The following is a 20,334-nucleotide window of genomic DNA, read 5'->3' as shown; positions in this document are numbered from 1 at the left end:
CTAGCTATCTATTTGTTTTTTTATTGCAGTAAAATATACATAGCATAACATTTATCATTTTAACCATTTTTAAGTGTATGATTCAGTGGCACTAAGTATGTTCACGTTGTTTTGCAACCATCACTACTATCCATTTCCAGAACTTTTTCATCACCTCAAACAGGAACTCCACCAATTAACCATTAACTCCCACTACACATGTCCCCTCCGCCTCTGGTAACCTTTTCTGCCTTCTGTCCCTATAAATTTGCCCGTTCATATTATTTGTATTAGTAGAATCATACAGTATTTGTCCTTTTGTTATTGGCTTGTTTTGCTTATCATAATGTGTTTAGTTAGGGTTCATCTGTATTGTAGCATTTATCAGAATTTCACTACATTTTATAGCTGAGTGTATCAGAATTTCACTTCATCTTATGGCTGATGATGTTTCATTGTATGTACGCACCACAGTTTGTTTACGCATTCATCTATCCATGGACACTTCCCTGTTGTGAATAATATTGCTGTGATCATTGTTGCACAAGGATCTGTTTGAGTCCCTGTCATCAGTTCTTTTGGGTGCGTACCTGAGAGTGGAATTGCTGTGTTATATGGTAATTCTGTTTTTAGCTGTTTGAGGAAATCCCAACCTCTTTTTCACAGTGGCCGTGCCATTTTATAATTCCGACCAGCAACGCACAAGTGTTCTGACTTCTTTGTGTCCTTGCCAACACGTGTTATTTTTCACTTTTTTCTTTAATGATAGCTATTTTAATGGGTGTGAAGTAGTATCTCATTGTGGTTTTGATTTCCATTTCCCTAATGGATAATGATATTGAGCATCTTTTCATGTGCTTATTGGCCATTTGAATCTATTATTCAGTGAAATGTCTATTTAGATCCTTTCCCCACTTTTGAATTAGATTTTCTGTTACTACTGGGTTATAGGAGTTCTTCATATATTCTGGGCACTAGCCCCTTATCAGTAGTACCTGGTTTGCAGATATTTTCTCCCATTTTGTGAGTTTTTCCCCACTCCTTTGATAATATCCTTTGATGCACAGAAGTCTTTTATTTTGTTGAAGTCTAGTTTATCTGTTTTTCTTTTGTTGCCTGTGCTTTTGGTGCCATATTTTAAAAATGATTGTCAAATCCCATATTATGAAATTTTTTTCCTATTTTTTTCTTCTAAGAATTTTAAAGATTTAGTTCTTACATTTGATCTTTGATCCATTTTGAGCTAACTTTTATATATGGTGTAAGGTAAGGGTCCAACTTCATTCTTTTGTATGTGGAAATCTAGTTTTCTGAGCACCATTTGTTGAAAAGACTGTCCCTTCCCTATTGAATGGTCTTGGCTTCTGTGTTGAAAATCAGTTGGCTGTGTACCTGAGGGTTTATTTCTGGGCTCTCTATTTTTTACGTTGCCTTAAATGTCTGTCCTTAATGCTAATACCATTTGTTTTAATTATTGTAGCTTTGTAGTAAGTTTTGAAGTAAGTTGGAAAGTGTGAGTGCCCCAGTGATTCCTTTCTTTTTTTTCAATATTGTATTGCTTTTTAGTGTGTCTTGTAATTCTATGTGAAGTTGAGTGTCAGTTTTTCCCTTCTGAAAAAAAACTTTTGGAATTTTTATTGGATTGTGTTGGATCTGTAGGTTGCTTTGGGTAGTGTTGTCCTCTTACCAATATTAAATCTTCTAACTCATAAACAGCCTGTCTTTCCACTTAATTTATGTCTTCTTTAATGTCTTTCAGCCATGTTTTTTATTTTTTCAGTGTATAAATCTTAAAACTCCTTGGTTAAATTTATTCTTAAGCATTTTATTTTTATTATTTTTTTTACAGTATTTTATTCTTTTTGATGCTATTGTAAATGGAATGATTTAAAACATTTTTTTGGATTATTCATTACTAAAGTATAGAAATGCCTCGGTCTGACAGGCGCAGAGACGCTTCTGGAAGTAACATCACGATGGCTGCTCAAGGAGAACCTCAAGTTCATTTCAAACTTGTGTTGGTGGGAGATGGTGGTACTGGAAAAACTACATTCGTGAAACGTCATCTGACTGGTGAATTTGAGAAGTATGTAGCTACCTTGGGTGTTGAGGTCCATCCCCTTGTGCTCCATACCAGCAGAGGGCCTATTAAGTTCAACTTATGGGACACAGCTGGTCAGGAGAAATTTGGTGGACTGAGAGATGGCCATTATATCCAAGCTCAGTGTGCCATTATAATGTTTGATGTAACATCGAGAGATACAAGAATGTGCCGAACTGGCATAGAGACCTGGTGCGAGTGTGCGAAAACATCCCCATTGTGTTGTGTGGCAACAAAGTGGATATTAAGGACAGAAAAGTTAAGGCAAAATCAATTGTCTTTCACCAAAAGAAGAATCTTCAGTACTATGACATTTCGGCCAAAAGTAACTACAGCTTTGAAAAGCCCTTCCTCTGGCTTGCTATAAAACTGATCGGAGACCCGAACTTGGAGTTTGTCGCCATGCCTGCTCTCCTGCCGGAGGTGGTCATGGACCCAGCCCTGGCTGCGCAGTATGAGCACGATCTAAAGGTTGTGCAGACAACTGCTTTCCCGGTTGAAGATGACCTGTGAGAAAGTGAAGCTGGAGCCCAGTGTCAGAAGTCTAGTTTTATAGGCAACTGTCCTGTGATGTCAGCGGTGCAGCCTGTTTGCCACTTTATTATACAGCTAAGCAGAACATGTGCTTAATCTTTGGGATGCTGAAGGAGATGAATGGGCTTCGGAGTGAATGTAGCAGTTAAAAAAAAAATTTTTTTGGACCTGCATATTTAGCTGTTTTGAAACACAGTTGCTTCCTCCCTGAGTTTCAAATATAAGACTGAGACAGTCACATCACAATATTCAGTGGTGAAATCTTGTTTGTTACTGTCATTCCTGTTCCTTTTCGTTTAGAATCAGAATAAAGTTGTATTTCAAATATCTAAAAAAAAAAAAAAGGATAGAAATGCAACTGATTTTTGCAGATTGATTTTATATCCTGCAATTTTGCTGCATTCACTGAATTCTAACTCACTGAATTTTTTATGTGTGGAATAGAATCATTAGGATTTTCTACCTGTAAGATCATGTTGTCTGTGAACCGAGGTAATTTTTACTTCTTCCTTTCCAATATGGATGCCTTTTATTTCCTTTTCTTGCCTGATTGCTCTGGCTTGAACTTTCAGTACTCTGAGAATAAAAGTAGTGAGAATAGGATCCTTGTTCTGATCTGAGGAGGAAGCTTTCAGTTCTTCACCAATGAGTATATTAGTTATGGGTTTTTGTGTAGCCTTTGTCATGTTGAGAAAATTTCTATTACTGTTTTGTTGACTTTTTATCATGAGAGGATATTGAATTTTGTCAGGTGCTTTTTCTATATCAGTTGAAATGATCATGTGGGTTTTTTTCCCCTCTCATTCTGTTAATGGGATATACTGCTCTGCTTAGGTTCAACCATCTGTGTTATGTGAGTTTTATTCCCACTTTATGGTGGCATATAATCCTTTTAATAAAGCCGCTGAATTCAGTTTGCTGGTATTTTGTTGAAAATTTTTGCATCAGTGTTCCTCAGGGATATTGGTCTAAGGTTTTTAATTTATTTTTTACTTTGTATCTTTGTCTGGCTTTCGTATCAGAAATGCTAGCCTCATGGAATGAGCCTGGGAGTGTAACTTTCTCTTCTGTTTTTTTTTAAACATTTTTATTTATAATCATTTTACAATGTTGTGTCAAATTCCAGTGTTCAGCACAATTTTTCAGTCATACATGGACATATACACACACTCATTGTCACATTTTTTTCTCTGTGAGCTACCATAAGATTTTGTGTATATTTCCCTGTGCTATACAGTATAATCTTGTTTATCTATTCTACAATTTTGAAATCCCAGTCTATCCCTTCCCACCCTCCGCCCCCCTGGCAACCAGAAGTCTGTATTCTATGTCTATGAGTCTATTTCTATCCTGTACTTACGCTTTGTTTTTTTTAAAAACCGACAACATAACACCATTTGCAGCAACATGGATGCTCCTGGAGAATGTCATTCTAAGTGAAGTAAGCCAGAAAGAGAAAGGAAAATACTATATGAGATTGCTCATATGTGGAATCTAAAAAACAAACAAACAAAGCTTTTTTTTTTTTTTGAAAAGTGAGGATTGGGGTTAACTCTTTAAATGTTGGGAGAATTTACCAGTGAAGCCATTTAGTCTTGGGCTTTGCTGGGAGGTTTTTTATTACTGATTACTGATACTTCTTAATAGTTATGAGTCTCTTTAGATTTTCTTTTTATAAGTCAGTTTTGTCAGATTGTGTGTTTCTAGGAATTTGTCCATTTCATCTAGCTTATCCAGTTTGTTAGTGTGTATTGTCCATTGTATGTTCTTGTAATCTGTTTTTTTTTTTCTGTAAAATTGGTAGTAATGTTTTCCACTTTCATATCTGATTTTTGTAATTTGAATTTCTCTTTTTGCCCAAGTCAGTGTAGTTAAAGGTTTGTCGCTTTTATTAATCTCTTAAAAAAAATCAAGCCATTGGTCTTTGCTTTTTCTGTATTTTGTTTCTTTTCCATTTATGTTGGTTGTGATCGAATTATTTCATTCCTTATCCTAGTTTGCACCTAGCTTGTTCTTCTTCTCTAGTTCCTTAGGGTGTAAAATTAGGTTATTGATTTGAGATATTTCTTCTTTAAAGTATATGTGTTTATAGCTATAAATTCCTTTCTTTTTTGACCTATTGGTCGTTGAAGAGGGTGTAATTTAGTAATTTCCACATATTTCTAGTGGAAACTAGTTTTCTAGTTTTCTTTCTGTTACTAATCTGTAGTTTCATTCGATTGTGATCAGAAGAATACTTCATATGATTTTAGTCTTTTAAAATTTATTGATACTTGTTTTGTAGACAACATATGATCTATCGTGGAAAATATTCCATGTGCAATTGAGAAAAGTTTATTTTAGTTGTGTTGGCTAGCATGTTCTTTTGGGTCTAATTGGTTTGTATTGTTGTTCAAATCCTCCATTTGTTATTGATCTTCTATCTGGTTGTTCTGTTCATTATTGGAATTAGCATATTAAAGTTTCCAACTGTTACATTTCTCCATTCAGATCTGTCAGTGTTTCATATGTATCGAGGTTCTTTTCTTTGGTGAATATGTTTGTAATTGTTACATCTTCTTGATGAATTGACCTTTTATCAGTATATTTTGTCTTTCTTTGTCTCTTGTAACAGTTTTGTCTGATACTAGTTCTCTCTTGGTTACTATTTGCATAGAATATCTTTTTCTGTCCTCTTATTTTCAATTTAAATGTGTCGTTAGCATGGTAGAGTCTTGTAGATAGCATATAGGTAGGATATAGTTGGATCTTTCATATGTTTTTTTTTCCTGCTAATCTCTGCCTTTGGAGAGTTTAATTTATTTACATTTAATGTAATTACTGTTAAGGTGGGGTTTACTGCTGACATTTTGCTACTTGTTTTCTGTATGTCTTACAGAGTTTTTGGTCTCATTTTCTCCATTATTGCCTTCTTTTGTGTTTAGTTGGTTTTTCATAGTGACATGCTTTCCTTCTGTTTTGCAAATATTCTGTAGGTATTTTCTTTGTGATTTTTTTTTTTAGTCTAATTGTGTAGCTTTTAGTCTTTTAAGGAAGTTGACATTTCATCTGAGTTGTCACATTTATTGGCATAAACTGGTTTGTAACATTCCCTCAATACCTCGTAAACCTCTGTACACAGTCGGTAATTGATGTGATCGTTCTTACTGTTTTTAATGGTAATTTTTGTCTTTTCTGTCTTTCCAGTTTGGTTAGAAGTTTATCAGTTTTGTTGATTTTCCTTATAGCATCAACTTTTTGTTTCATTGATTTTTAAAAATTGTTTTTACAGGTTTGATTTTTATCAGTTTTTGATTTGAACTTTATTTCTATTCTTCTGCTTGCTTTGGATTTAATTTGTCTGCATTTTAAATTGTCTTAGTTTGTTTGGAAGGTGAGGTTATTGAGCTGAGGTCATTTTTTCTTTTCTAGTGTGGCCACTTAGTGCTGTAAATTTTTCTGCAAATGTTGCTGCAGTGACAGTGCACAGATTCTGATATGTTGTGTTTTTCTTTTCATTCAAAATTCTTCCTAATTTTCCTTTGAGCAATTTGATGATGGTGTTCCTTACTGCAGTTTTCTTCATGTTTGTGACTGGGGTTTATTGAGCTTTTTTGATCTGTGGGTTATACTTTTAATTTGAAAAATTTGGGGCCATTTTTTTTTTCAGATATATCTTTTGTCCTTTTTTTCTTTTTTGCTTGCCTATTAGACCACTTGAAGTTATCCCACATTAATTACTCTGTCTTTGTTTTTGAATAGTTTCTGTTGCTATTTCTTCATATTTACTTACATTTTCTTGTGCATTGTCTAATCTGATGTTAATCCCATTCTGTGTATTTTAAAGTCTGAAACATTGTCATTTTCATATCTACATACTTGATATGGAGTTTTTAAAAAAATCCTTTGCATGTCTACATAACTTTTTGAACATGTGGTGTACAGTTATAATTGTTTCTAATATCCTTGTTTTTAATATGCTAGTTGTAACATCTGTATCAGTTCTGAGTTGGTTTCTGTTGACTGCTTTTTATTCTTTCAGTAAGGCAGGTGATTCCATTGATAGGTCCTGGTTTCTCATTCACATGTGTCTCTTTATGGTGCAGTTGTTATCTGATAAATTTTCATGCCTCACTTCTTGTTTCAAAGGTTTTACTGATTGTATGATCTAGTTTTAACTAAGATAGGCAAGTGGGCCTAAAAAAGATTCCTGCAAAGGAACAGAATTGACTATTGTATTAAAAATGCAGGCCCAAATGAACAAGTAGAGAAAAGCTGAAATGACAGTTCTGTCAGATATTGTGATTTATAATAAGAAATATATATATTTGGTTCCTGGCATAGAGCTCCTAAAACCCTTGGATTTTCTTAAGTGATAAGAGAAAAGAACTGTCTTTTATTTTTCATAGCAAGCCTTTTTCAGTTACACCTGAGTTTATGTTAACGACATGACTTCTGCAAAGCCCTTAGCGTAGAATCTGGTTGCCAGGGGAACCAGCCATGTATCAAGGTTTGGAAGTTTCAGCCCTTTCATACCTCCCGAGAGGGCTGGAGATTTTGTTTAATCACTAAAGGCAAGTGATTTAATCAGTCATTATATACATAAGGAACCTCCTTAAAAATCCTAAACCGAGATTCAAAGGGTTCCACGTTGGTGAGCACAGAGAGGTACTGGGAGGGTGGATGCTTGGAGAGGGCACAGAAGCTCTGGGTCCCTTCCCCATACCTTGCCCTGTATATCTCTTCCATCTGGCTGTCCTTGGGTTGTGTCCTTTTCTAATAAAATGATAATCTAGTAAGTAAATTGTTCTCCTTAGTTCTGTAGGCTACTGCCACAAATTAATCAAATTGAGGGAGGGGATTGTGGGAACCTCTCATTTGTAGTCAGTTGGCCAGAAGCACAGATAACAACCTGCACTTGAGATTGGCATCCAAAGTGGGGCCGGAGGGGCAGCCTTGTGGGACTGAGCCCTTACCTGTGGGATCTGTCTCTAATTTGAGGTGGATGGTGCCAGTTGTAGGACGCCCAGCTGGTGTCCCTGGAGAGTCAAAGAATTGGTTGTTGTGGGGAAAACCCTACATATTGGGTCACAGAAGTGTTCAGTTTTATAGTAGAGCAGAGGAGAAACACAGGAGTGTTTTATCTAGACATTCTGCTTCTTTTATGAGCTCCTTGTCATCCACGTGAGGAGGTTGAAAAGATAATTTAGTCAAACCTCGTGAGAAGTTGGCAAGATCAAATTTACCAAGATTCCCACTGCTGCCACCATAAAGGCAAATTAACAGCCACTTGCAAAACAGAAGAACCAGGCTTGATGAAGCAGATCGAGCATCTGGGAGCTAAAGAGCTCACTGTCCATGGGATTCATCAGAGGAGCCAGGGGAAGGAGAATGGGAACTGAGGGGTGTCTGGGTCCAGAAGAGGTGCCCTTTCAGATCCCCTGTGTCTCTTGAATCCAGGGGCAGTGTTTCCCAAGGCTGTTGCGTGTAGCTTTCAGATCTCAACTGTCAGAAGAGTGAGTACTTGGAAACAGTTATTGACATGCAAATTATACATATGACAGAGATGCTCATTAGACTGCCAAGAAGCATACCCAGAAACAGGATGTTACAAAAGAGAGAGAAGACCGGGGGAGGGGAGGAGGACACAGAATTTCTGGGAACAGTGAGTTTCTATTCACGGGCAGACTGATGAACTGGTAGCTAGCAGAAAGGCCGGTCTGCCCTTGAGCATGTTGCCTAAAGAGTTTAAGAAAGAAAAATTCTTTATATTTTCTCTGAAGACTCTTGAGAATTTAACTGTGGCGTCTGGATGACAGGCTGTCACTATGTTATGTCTACCAATGGCCTTCATTTAGTGCCTGAACCAACTCAGAGCCGTTCACCTCGTCCCCATTTTTTCAAGTTTTTTTAAGCAATATGAATGAAATGCAAAATAATTTCGTATTTTTTATATAGATGGTGTGGCATATTTCTGTATCCAGACCTGGTGAATACAGGTCTAGATTATTTAATATATTGAATTGCTTGTTTGCTTCACTGCAAAGAAACTTGACACTGAGGTTTTCCTTGAACATTGTAATTGGCACTGTCCTTTAACTAATGGTTGCCTGCCATTCTAGGTGTGACTTTATCAACTTCTTAGCTCGAAACACGAAACTTTTTTTTTTAATCTTTGGCATACAGAAAGACCTGGCATAATTCACATTTTGAAATGAATTTTTGTTATCTAATTTGTGTGTGTAATGGATCACCAGAAATCATCCAAGATTTACTAATGTATTTTCATATTGGTGACAGGTGTTCTAGGAAGCGTTTAGTATATGAGGGTGCTGTTCATCTTAGTTGTGGCTGTTCTGAATTAATTGTGACAAGCTAATAAGATCTTTTGAAAGTTTTTTCCCAGGCTTCTTGAGCTAATGTTTTCCCTCTGGCCAGTGGGGTAGACTGCACATTATTTTTGATACTCTTCTACGACATGCGAGTAGTTACTGTTCATTTAAGCCAGATGGCACGTGTCAACTCCTTTTCCTGGAAAGGGAGAAGTTTTGGGGGTTGAGGGGCTGCTGTCGTAAAACCTTATGTGCTTTTTACGGAACTCGTCTTCCCTTTACGTAAACCCGTGCTTACCGGTTTCTACTGTGCTTTGAGTGCTCCTCTTTCGCTTATGAAGATCCTTAGAGGATTGGGCACAAATGTTTTTGTGTGTAAATTCTCTTTTTGCAGTTGTGCATTAGCAGATGATTATCGATGAGTTTATAGGAAACGAATACTGTTTTTTTCAGGATAAAAACAAAAACAAATAATTCATAAGACAAGGGGTGAGTGGCACTTTTGTCATTTTTCCAGTCCTCTCAAGCTGCCCATCATCAGAATCTGTGGGTGTTGGCCGGCTGTGAACAACACCCTTAATAACTATGTGTGGATGCTTGGGGAGCCCCGGAAAACCGCCCCGGCCGCCAGTCCCCAGGCAGCCGTCTTCTCTGCATCAGCACCATGAGTTCCGGCTCTTGGCTCTTAATGTGCAGAGTCAATCACCACCTTACACTGAATTTCATTTTTTTTTCAATAAAATTTTTATTTTTTCAGGACGTCCAGGTAGGTGGATGTTGAATTCTACAGGCATTTGGTTTTCATTCTTCCTGATTAAATTCTAAGCTGCTTAACTTCAGTGACACTATTTCTTTTATCTTCATGTTCATAACTAAGAATTTGGGTGTGAATTTGGGCATTTGATAAAGTGGCTTTTCTATTTCCTGGTTTTCTTGGTAATTAATTTTAAAAGTATGTTTTACTGGAATTCTTACAAGAATTTTTATCTTTTCAAGGTGTTGACTTTAAGGTGAAAACAATTTCAGTGGATGGAAATAAGGCTAAACTTGCAATATGGGTAAGAATTTTTAAAATGTATACTGCATAAATATTAAACTTGTACTTTTTGAAGAAGCAGAAATTGTTGTGTATAGTGTTCTAGAGGTGAATGAGCAATTTGTGTTAAATAAGTTGGGAGATTTAATGTTGATTAAAGGCTAAATAATAAATAGTTAATCTGTAATCAGGCAGACACTTTTACTTAAAAATTTAAAATATATAATCCCTTCAGAGTATTTGAGAACAGAACAGAATATTAAAAAAGATCATCTTGTTTGCCAGAGAGAATCATTGTGATTGAATGTGTTGCTTTCAAGTTTTAAAAAGAGCCTAGACTGAACTAACACTAAAGGCAGTTACCGGGGAGAAGGGGGATGAAGTGATACTTTAAAAAATTACTTTTCATCTTTGTTAGTATAAATATTTATAAAATCTGAATTGGCCAGCTTTGGACTTTTAAAAAAATACTGATGCCCAGTCTTAGGCTTCTTTTCATTTGCCTATACACCCAGCCCATTCTGATCCACATTCATTGCTAACTCGACCTCTTCCTGGTAGTGCTGAATAAGGCAGCCTTAGCTATAAAACATCCAGGATGCTCAGTGTGTGTCAGTCTGCCGTGTTCCCCGTCTCTCCTTCCTTCCCTCCTATGTCTAAATATGATTGCTAGATATTAGATATATTGCATATATAATTTATAAAAATATACTCATGTATCTAATTCCCACATATACCATAAATTTATTTTTGTAACATATGATAATATTAGAACTGGTCAACAGTCATCAGATTGTGATGATGCAGTGTGGCAGTTCAATAGCAGATGCTGTCTGGGTATCAGTTCCAGGTTGAAACAGCAAGTGTTCTTGCACGTATGATCTTACTCATGTTGATGGCATGCTCTGAATGGCATACTGTTTCTAACACACATTTTATTTCAAATAACAAGTAACTGTGTGTGCCTTATGTTTTTCCTGTTAATCTTTTTCTAATATACAATACTTTACATGATTGGTTGACTATTTGCCCCTTCCCCAAAATATATTTAATACCAGTCAGAACAGTAATGTGTAACAGAAAACGATTTGAAAAATGTTGGACTAGACCATAATAAAATATATTGAAGTTTAAGAATGCCGGCTTCTTTTTGTAGTAAAGTGGGGCCTGATTTTCCATGTGCTTTTTGTGCTTGATTTATTGCCTTGTGAAATACGTAATTCAGAGTAGGACTGAGACTTGATGGTTACCATGAGGTCTTACTTTTGCACAAGAGATTTTTTTGTTTGTTTGTTTTTAATTTACTTTCTAGTTCCTGCCCAATAAAAAGGCTGTCAGGCATTATTGAAGTAACATTTTTATCATAGACCTATAAATGTTTTTTAAATAAGAGAGTTTCCTCCTGACAGTAGGATAATACAGGCTCATTCTGAAAAGGGTAATTGAAGCATTATAAAATTAATAGGGAAGAAAGTTCATTTTTAACCAATGTCTACATTTTAGTGAACACCCTCAAAAATATCTTAGACACATGCATATTGTTAAACATACGTTTATATGCAGTTTTCTACAAGAATGGATTATATACTTTTTCACCTGCTTGTCGCTTGCCCCCCTTTCCCCCCAGCACATGCTGTATTCATTGTTCTGTGTCAGTGCACATAGAGGCACATCAATTTAAATGACCACCTGGCTGGACTGTAACTTAGTCAACCCATAGTGAAAGATATTTGCATTGTTAATAGTTTTTCACAAAGAACAGCAGTGCTCTGGTGAGCATCCTGATTTATACAAAATCTGTGTGTACTTGTCCAGTGACTTTGCAACGTGTGCTTAGAAGTGAAATCATTGGCTCAGAGAATGTGAAGATTTAGCATTGGGGTATAAGAAAAAGGCCTTCTGTACTATACGGTGTTAATCTTTCTCATTTTTGCCTGAGTAATAATTTTGCACTTATATGTATGTGCATTTCTTTTGATTATCGAGTTTTTCTCTTATTTATTGATTATACTTTTAATGAATTTTCTTTTATATGCTTTGCCATTTTTACATTAGAGTTCATCTTTTTCATGATTAACATCTTTGTATAATAAAAATACTAGTTTTTTGTCATATTCCACATTTTTCCACTCTGTCACTTGTCTTGAGAATCTTAAGATGAATCCATGTTGATTGTACTGTGTATGTGTAATACTGTTATATGCTACATATCTCCCCCCCCCCAAGTTTGTCGTTTACTTTCACATATTGTTTAGGATGAGTGTGTGTGTGTTGGGCCATACCACGGTTTCGGTGTTTGTGTGATTAGATGAGCTGTTCATGCATCTGGGTGTCACGTCCTAGTGGGGAAGGCCTTCTCACTCAGTGTTAGAAATATATGCATCTGTTGTTTTTTCTCATTCTTCTGTGGTTTTATTAATATACGTAAAATCAGCTCCTCTCCCACCTGCAAGTTCCTCCTAGAATCATTTGAGTAGAATGACAGGCAAGCACAGCCCCGCCCCTCTGCCCCTGAGGGTGCTGCGTTCACGTCACTATCTACCTGCTGCCTCTCAGGCTGTTTTTCTCTGCGTGTTTCCCTCATGTCAACTCCCCGCATGGTTAATGAGACTTTCTGGGTACTTCCCAGCCCTTTGTCCATTTCTGTCTTCTCCTGTCAGAAGATAAAACCAGAGATAGAAGCTCTGATTCTTTTTATTACAAAGATGTTGTTAACACTTACTGCAAATTCCTGCTTTAAAAACAAACAAGCAAGAACCTAACTTCTGACTATTTATAGATAAAAATTTTATATTTATAAATCCTGATCCAGCTGAGCTTCTGCCTGCCCCATAACAACACTCACATTTATAGCTGTGGACCTGGCAGTTAAGTTGACGTTTGATACACGCCTTCACTTTTCTTCAGCTTATTTTGCATTAGCAGACTGTGAACTTTTTATTAAAAGGCTGGATAGTAGATACTTAGTCCAGCCCTAAGGCAGGCCGCATGGCAGTACATAAGGGAATCAGGAAAACTTTAGTTAGTGAAAACATAGATGATGAAACAGATGGTGGGCTGAGGCAGCAGTTCGCAAACTGCTGCTTTGCATAATCTTAGGTACCTTGAAGGCACAGTCCAAGGATGGTAGAAAGAAGACAGAAGGAACCAGGCCCAGAGGAGACTTGTTGATTCATTTATTCTTTTCAACAAAAGTTGAGCACCTATCTAAGGCAAGAATTGCTGGAGGCTGAGGAATTAAACTGGTGATTAAGCAGATAGGGTTCCTTCCTTGGGAAATTCACATTTCCTACGAGTGTACCTCTTACATTCATTACTCCTGATGTGAATCAGAAACGTGGAATAAGGAGTTATTTGGTTTTTTTGCGTTTTCCTGAAAGAAGATACTTAGAAAACATTTTAAAAAGTACAACCTAAAAACTGCTTACCTAAAATAAGAAACAGCCCTGTAATTCTCTTTAAATCACTGGTTTTCAACCTTGATTGTATGTTAGAATCACCTGGGAAGATTTATAAAACTTCTGTCATAGCCTAGAACACTGAAATCAGCATCTTTGGGAGCTGGATCTAGGCTTCGGTGTTCTTCAATTCCCAGGAAATTTTATTTGTACAACCAGAGTTGAGAATCATTGCTTTCAGTGAAATGGGTTTCATGTGTGATAAAAATCTTAAACCCAAAATGGTAGAAAACCTATATACTTTGCTGCATTTTTCTATAGCTGATGCAGTATCTATTAATTTAATTTTTATGTAACACTAACAGTAAAAGAACACATTTAAATTTTAAGTTTATAAATGAGTTTGTGCATTGCTACTTTAATAATGCTGTTCAGCGTTCTTCTCTTAGTATGTTAAAGTCTATTATTTATACTTTGTTTTGTTTAATAATTGATTGTCATTTTTAGGATACTGCTGGTCAAGAAAGGTTCAGAACATTAACTCCCAGCTATTATAGAGGGGCACAGGGTGTTATATTGGGTAAGGTCTTACTTTAATATACTGTTTAAAAATATTGTTGTTTTATTACTGGAATTTCTGACTTTCCTTGTTTGTGAAGGTCAATTAAGTTTTTGTTTCACTTTTCTTTAGTGCTGCTTTTTATGTGACTTGAAGTTGCGTTAACTTCATGTAATATTAATGAGTATTTAAGCTTAAAATTTTGTTCCAGCCCTTTGTCTAGCAATTGGAAAATAAAGATCAGACTATAATTTATTTGATTTAAAAGCACATGTTGCTGATGACGTAACACGGACTAGTCTTGCCGTTGGTCTGGTATCCAAAGCCGATCTTCAATTAGGAGCTCATTCATACTCATTGCCACTCATACAGGTAGAAGAGTATTGGTTGTTTAGTGGGATCTGTTTTATTAGTCCTGAAAAAGTAACACAAAGCACTTAATACTGTTGACTTACAATCACACAGAACTTAAAAACCACATGTGGGTTCTCAGTATAATTTATGGCAAAGTGCTTGTTCTCAATATTCCCGGGAAACTGAATATTGATCAGTTGAAGGGAGAAATCTCTTTCTATATCATGACTTGTGAGGCTTTGGTTTGGCAGTGACTCTTTATGGTTTTGATTCAGGATCTAAGTTTAGAAAACACTTTAAATTAATAAGCTTTTTATTTAGTATAATGCAGAATGACACCAGGTGAAAGTGAAGACAGAGGAAGACAATCAGGATTCCCCCACTCTCTTTACATATTTTTTCAAATTTAAAATTCTGGTCCTTGTAAGAAACAGATAGAAAGAAATGAACAGGATCGTAGATTTTCAATTCATGTAAAAATTTTTTTTTAGTATTTTGAGACATTTGAATCTAAACACCTTTTGGGTTTTAGACACACCTTTTCTTTGTTGTTATTATGAATGGGGGCAGCTGTTGTTTTGTTTAAATTAATTTTCAGTTTTCACGCAGGATATAATTTCGTTTCTTTCACAGTGTGTGTTAATTCAGTTGAAGTGTGTGTTTATGTAAATGTATTTTTTTAATACACTTGTATCTTCCATCTGAATCAGTAGACACTGATTTTTAAGCATTGAAAGCTTAAAAAACAGACTTGCCTGTATAGGCAAGTTAGTTAGTTCCTAGTTATATATCACTTAGTTAATTAGTTCCTAGTTATATATCAGAAATATAATGTCATTGTTTCTTACTTTTAATATTCATTTAATAAATGACTTTTTATTTCAGTGTATGATGTCACAAGAAGAGACACCTTTGTTAAACTGGATAATTGGTTAAATGAATTGGAAACATACTGCACGAGAAACGACATAGTAAACATGCTAGTTGGAAATAAAATCGATAAGGTAAGAAGTCAGACACTTAGCATTTTGGCTCTATATTTTGGTAGCTTTTCTTGATCTTTGCATTTATGTTTTAGGAAAATCGTGAAGTTGATAGAAATGAAGGCCTGAAATTTGCACGAAAGCATTCCATGTTATTTATAGGTAGGTGTGTGAATATTTATCCTTTCATTAATAATGTAGAGTTTGAAATGGAGTTTCTATTACATTCTTCTCCTTACGAACCGTACATTGTATGTATTTAGTTTATGATGTCTTATGCTGTAAAAGTAACTGTAGAACCTGGTTCCTTATATTTTCTTCTGCAAAAAAAAAAAAATAGAATCACATTATGTGAATTCATACAGAACACAGTCGAATCATTCCTCTCGGGATTGAATGGCCCTCAGTAAAGCCAGGCGCCCAGGCTGAAGTGTAAACTGGTCCATGTGCTCAGGGCAGTGGCACCCTCTGAGAGCTTGTTGGAAATGTTTCATTCCAGGCCCTAACCCAGATTTTCTGAGTTAGAGTCTGCATTTCAACATGACGTCCATGTGATTTGGATGCATGTTAATATTTGAGAAGCACGGTAGAGCTGGGGCGGGCCCCACTGCTTGTCCGGGAACACGGCATGCCCCGTCAGCTACGCATCGCCTGTGGCTCTTTCTGTGCTTTGTGGCAGAGTTCAGTCACTGCAGGGGAAACCATATGGCATCAGAGTCTAAACTATATACCCTCTAGTCCTTTCCAGAGGAAGTTTGTTGACCCCTTATCTTGCAAAGTGGACTAGCTACATCACCAGGGAGCTTTTAAAAATGACAGGTCCCTGGGCCTTATCACAGGTCTGAAACAGGGCCTAGAAGGCAGTTTATAAAAAACACCCTGGTTGATTCTGATATGAAGCCCGCTTTAGGACTTACTGAGTTAGCTCTCCTGTGTTGGAACCTATTGGGAATCAGGAAATGGAAGTGAGAGAGCATCACATTAGACAGAAGGGGAGTGGTGTAAATGGAAGGCACAGGGAAGGTTAGACAGGAACTGAGTAGTCCTTCTGCCACTTACTTGCTGGGTGTCCTTCATGTTTTATGTCAGTTTGTTCAATTAATATCTGTTCAACACTGTGGATGTAACAGTGAACAAAGTGGCCCAGCTCCTTGCCCTCATGGAGTTTACATACCAGAATGGGAAGCAGACTTATGTAAGTAAGTAGTACCATGATGGAAATAAAGCATTGTAAGGGGAGAGGAAATGACCAGGGTGGTAAGTAAAAGTTCTTTGAGAGAGTGCCGTTTGAGCAAGAATCCATCACAAAGGTCTAAGGGACAGCGTCTGAGGCTGAGAGAATAGCGGATATTTCCTGAGGTAGGAACCAGTCTAGTGTGTTTAAGAAAGAGGAAGAAAGCCTGTGGGCTGGAGCATAGTGTGTGTGGGGAGGAGGATAGTGATGATGGGAGAGGAGATTTTAAAAAGTCATGTTGGACCTTTTAGGATTAAGAAGCGAATTTTATCCCAAATGTTGTGGAAAGTAAGGGAGTACTTTAAAAAGTCTTTTAAAAGACTCAGTTGTGTAGAAAACAGACCAAGGGAAGCAGAAGCAAGAGGCTAGTTTATCTTACAGTGGCCCCGGTGAATGCTGCTGGTGGCATTGACCATGGTGGCAGTAGTGGGTGGAGGAAGTTGGACGATCCTGGAGATCCTTGGATGGCTGTGCTGACAGACTGAGGGGGAGGGTAAGGAAAGGGAGCACAGGTAACTTGGAGTCTCTGGCTTGAGCAGCTCGGACTGCACTGCCCTGGCTGGGCTGGGGAAGACTGAGACAGGAGCAGGTGTGGGTCGGGAAGGAGGGAATCAGGAACAAAGTGTGTTTCAGACAGCCAGTGGCCATGCTGGCCATTGGCACTTAGGTGGCGTTTAAAGCCATGGGATTGGGGCGATCCCTACAGGAAGACCTGGAAGACAAGAGCTGAAGACTGAACCCCAGGCTACTCCAGCAATTAGACATCAGCAGAAAGAGGAGGTGCCAGCAAGTAAGGCTGCGAGTGACATGCCAGTGAGGGGACTACCCAGAAGTGTTCAGTGTCCTGGAAGCCAAGTGAACAAAGAAAATGATCAGCTGTATCAAATGCTGCAGGATGTCAGATAAGATGAGGACGTTGGATTTGACAACTGGGAGGGTGTTGGTAGTCTTAAAAAAAATCAGTTTCCATGGAATGGTGGGGAATAGAGTAGGCTGAAGAAAAAATTTGAGATAAAATGGAAACAACTTGTATAGTTCACTCTTTATGACAGTTTTGCTTTGGAAGGAGGGTGAAGAAACTGGGTGGCTCCTAAGCAGGGTATGTGTGCTGGAAGGCAAGTTCGTTGGTTGGTTTGGGTGGGTGAGTAGTTGCTTAATAAGATGGACAATAATTTTGGTGGGCTTTTAAGCTGATTGTTATAATCCAATAAAGAGGGCACATGATCCTTCAGTGAATGAGAAGGGATGGGATCTCAGGAACTAGACAAAGGGTAGGGGGCCTCAGACAGCAACCGGGATGGTTTTCCCATTGCAACAGGAGTGAAGGCAGAGCCTGCAGATAAAGGTGCGAGTGGGTTGGTAAGTCTATGAGAGGTATGATCCATAGTTCTTGTCAGATTGTTTCTGTTCTTAGTGTAGAGGAAGACCATCAGTTGAGTAAGAGGAACTTCAGGATGAAGGCATAAAATAGCCATCTCAGACGGGGAGAAAGGTAGTCAGTAGGAATGTAGGGTGGGGGAGCAGGGCTGTGTGTCCACAGAAGTTTCCTGAGCAAGAATTTAAATGACACCAGTGGTGATGGTTGTGTATCATTTGTCCAACCACCTGTAGCTGCTTGGTTGCAGGCACAGAACAACCAGATTAATTGGTTTAACTTGGAGCCTAAATTTCCTTGTTCTAAAATGGGAATAATATTTCCTTCGGGGGCTAATTGTAAGAACTAAACGAAAAATTAAGGAAAGAACTTTGGCACAATATTTGAGTAAGGTTTTAAAATTTACAATTCTATCACAAAATCTGGGGCTTGTATACCACTAGTCTTATGGATAGAATTTAAAGAGCTCAACTTTGAGAGTTGTGGGTAATTCACTAACATTAAACCTGTGGGGAGAAATTTGGCTCCTTATATATTGTTGACTGATACTTCTGCCGTAATAGTTTCCTGGAAAACCCTAGGATATGACCAGAAGAGAATGCACTCCCACAACTGTGCTTGAATTTCAGAGGCAAGTGCGAAAACCTGTGACGGTGTACAGTGTGCTTTTGAGGAACTTGTTGAAAAGATCATTCAAACGCCTGGACTGTGGGAAAGTGAGAACCAGAACAAGGGGATGAAGCTGACACACAGGGAAGAAGGCCAAGGAGGTGGGGCCTGCGGCGGCTACTGCTCTGTGTTATAAACTCTGGGAAGTGCCATCTCTTGCATATTTGATCGGATAGTGACATCTTTCTGTACATAAACTCTGTAACTGCTATTCTAGGGACCTTGCGGTTTGCACATACTTGTTTTGTATCATGGCAGTAAATACTTGCGAGAAATCCCACTCACCGACTTTCCCAGGTAACACGTTACGGTACGGCATGCACAGTCTGCAGTTTTTTATGTAGCATAAGATAGGTGTACCTTTATAAGTACATTTGATTTTATGATTTACATTCATCATGTGATTTAAAAAACCCACCTATCTAGTGTATGTTGGTCCAAGGTCTACTCTTGGCCTCCTTTTCGCTTCAGTCCTCCTGTCAGTTACTGACGAATCGGTACACAGCACTCCCAGGCCCACTGGGAGATAAGCAGATGTCGCCAAGCCTGGCCGGTTTCCCTTCAGGAATAGCAAAGAGCATGCTTCTACAGCTTCTCTAGGACGCTTGCTAAAGGGTCTCTTCTAGTTGTGAGCAAGATTCTCTTGATAGGTCGCAGTCCAGTCCAATTTATAATTAAATCTCTGTTCTGATGATGCTTCTAAAACCGCATTTATATGTTAAAGAAGCTTGGTCTTACTTTAAATTTACTTCATTGAGTAGCTCAGTTGCTTAACTGGTGTTTTAATTCTGTGATTTGTACGTGGGCTTCATGACCATTGTTGCGGGATTTCCATTTACGTGGTATTTGGCAGAATGGCAATAAGGTCTCCTCCCATTTCGGTTTTGGAAGGACAGCAATAGTGTGTTTTATGTAATTCATGTAGTACTTAACACTTTAAAAACCAACGCCTTTTCCTGTGAACGTTGGTGGGGTTTGTCCAGGTACCTCGGTGGTAGCTTGTATAATGTTAATGAATGTCTGTGTCCTGTGACTTCCGTAAATGGCTAGTTGATATTCATAAACGTATTTCTGCATTTTGAGGGTTGGGGGTAAAAACACTAAACTGTAATTTGAGAAAGGCATATTGCTTCAGATTTTCACTCTGTGGGAAAGTACTGTTGTAATGGAAATCTTGGCAACTCACTGTAACGAGCAGTCAACAGATTATCAAAACCAACTTGTACAGACTAATAAACCTTTTCCACAGCATTCAGTTTTCTAACCTCTTGCTATTGTATATTGTAGATTTTTTTTCATTCGTATGTTATTTAATTTACACTGATCTCTGCTCTTTTAAACCCCCAGATAAGTAATTTGTCCTTTCAGGCAGATCACTCTTAATACCCATCAGTAAGATTAATAAGAAATACTCATTTCTGGGCAGTTTGTTCTCTGTATACAATTGCAAATGATAAACATTTTTGTGAGTCACCTTTGCAATACGTGTGATAATTGAGTTACTTCAAGTTGGGTTCTTTCTGAAATGTACATCTTCATATGAGAAAACCTCACATTCTACATGCTTCACACTTGTTAGACTATGTTACATGTGATTAAAGGTTTAATACATTATGTATGTTTAACTGTTAAACATATATACTTTAATGTTGGAGAAAGATAGCTAACACATGTACTTACGATTTGTTGTTACATTAAAACTGTAGATTTGTATATTTATGTACACATTTGTGTAGTTTCTATATTGACAAGACATTTCTGTTTATTGCTCTTTGCTCCTTGAGTTATATAATAATCTTTC

General features: G+C 37.4%; 1 protein-coding gene and 1 pseudogene across 2 annotated transcripts in view; both read left to right on the top strand.

Annotated features, from left to right (window-relative positions):
• Window positions 1–20,006, top strand: part of RAB18 (RAB18, member RAS oncogene family) — a 34,733-nt gene extending 14,727 nt beyond the window's left edge. Inside the window, exons 3-7 of one of the 2 annotated variants that reach the window (XM_006211677.4) lie at window positions 9,922–9,983; window positions 13,867–13,939; window positions 15,158–15,276; window positions 15,351–15,417; window positions 18,494–20,006. In XM_006211677.4, coding sequence (XP_006211739.1) covers window positions 9,922–9,983; window positions 13,867–13,939; window positions 15,158–15,276; window positions 15,351–15,417; window positions 18,494–18,669 — 497 coding nt within the window. In that variant the 3' untranslated portion in view covers window positions 18,670–20,006. Of the gene's footprint in view, window positions 1–9,921; window positions 9,984–13,866; window positions 13,940–15,157; window positions 15,277–15,350; window positions 15,418–18,427 lie in introns of both variants that reach the window. The other variant, XM_072955283.1, reaches the window with a different exon arrangement.
• LOC102542811 (GTP-binding nuclear protein Ran-like) lies at window positions 1,930–2,986 on the top strand (annotated as a pseudogene).
• Window positions 20,007–20,334: the final 328 nt, after the last annotated feature.

Source organism: Vicugna pacos, chromosome 35 (assembly GCF_048564905.1).
Source record: "Vicugna pacos chromosome 35, VicPac4, whole genome shotgun sequence".
Taxonomy (NCBI): domain Eukaryota; kingdom Metazoa; phylum Chordata; class Mammalia; order Artiodactyla; family Camelidae; genus Vicugna; species Vicugna pacos.
This window is presented reverse-complemented; position numbering and strand designations above follow the sequence as displayed.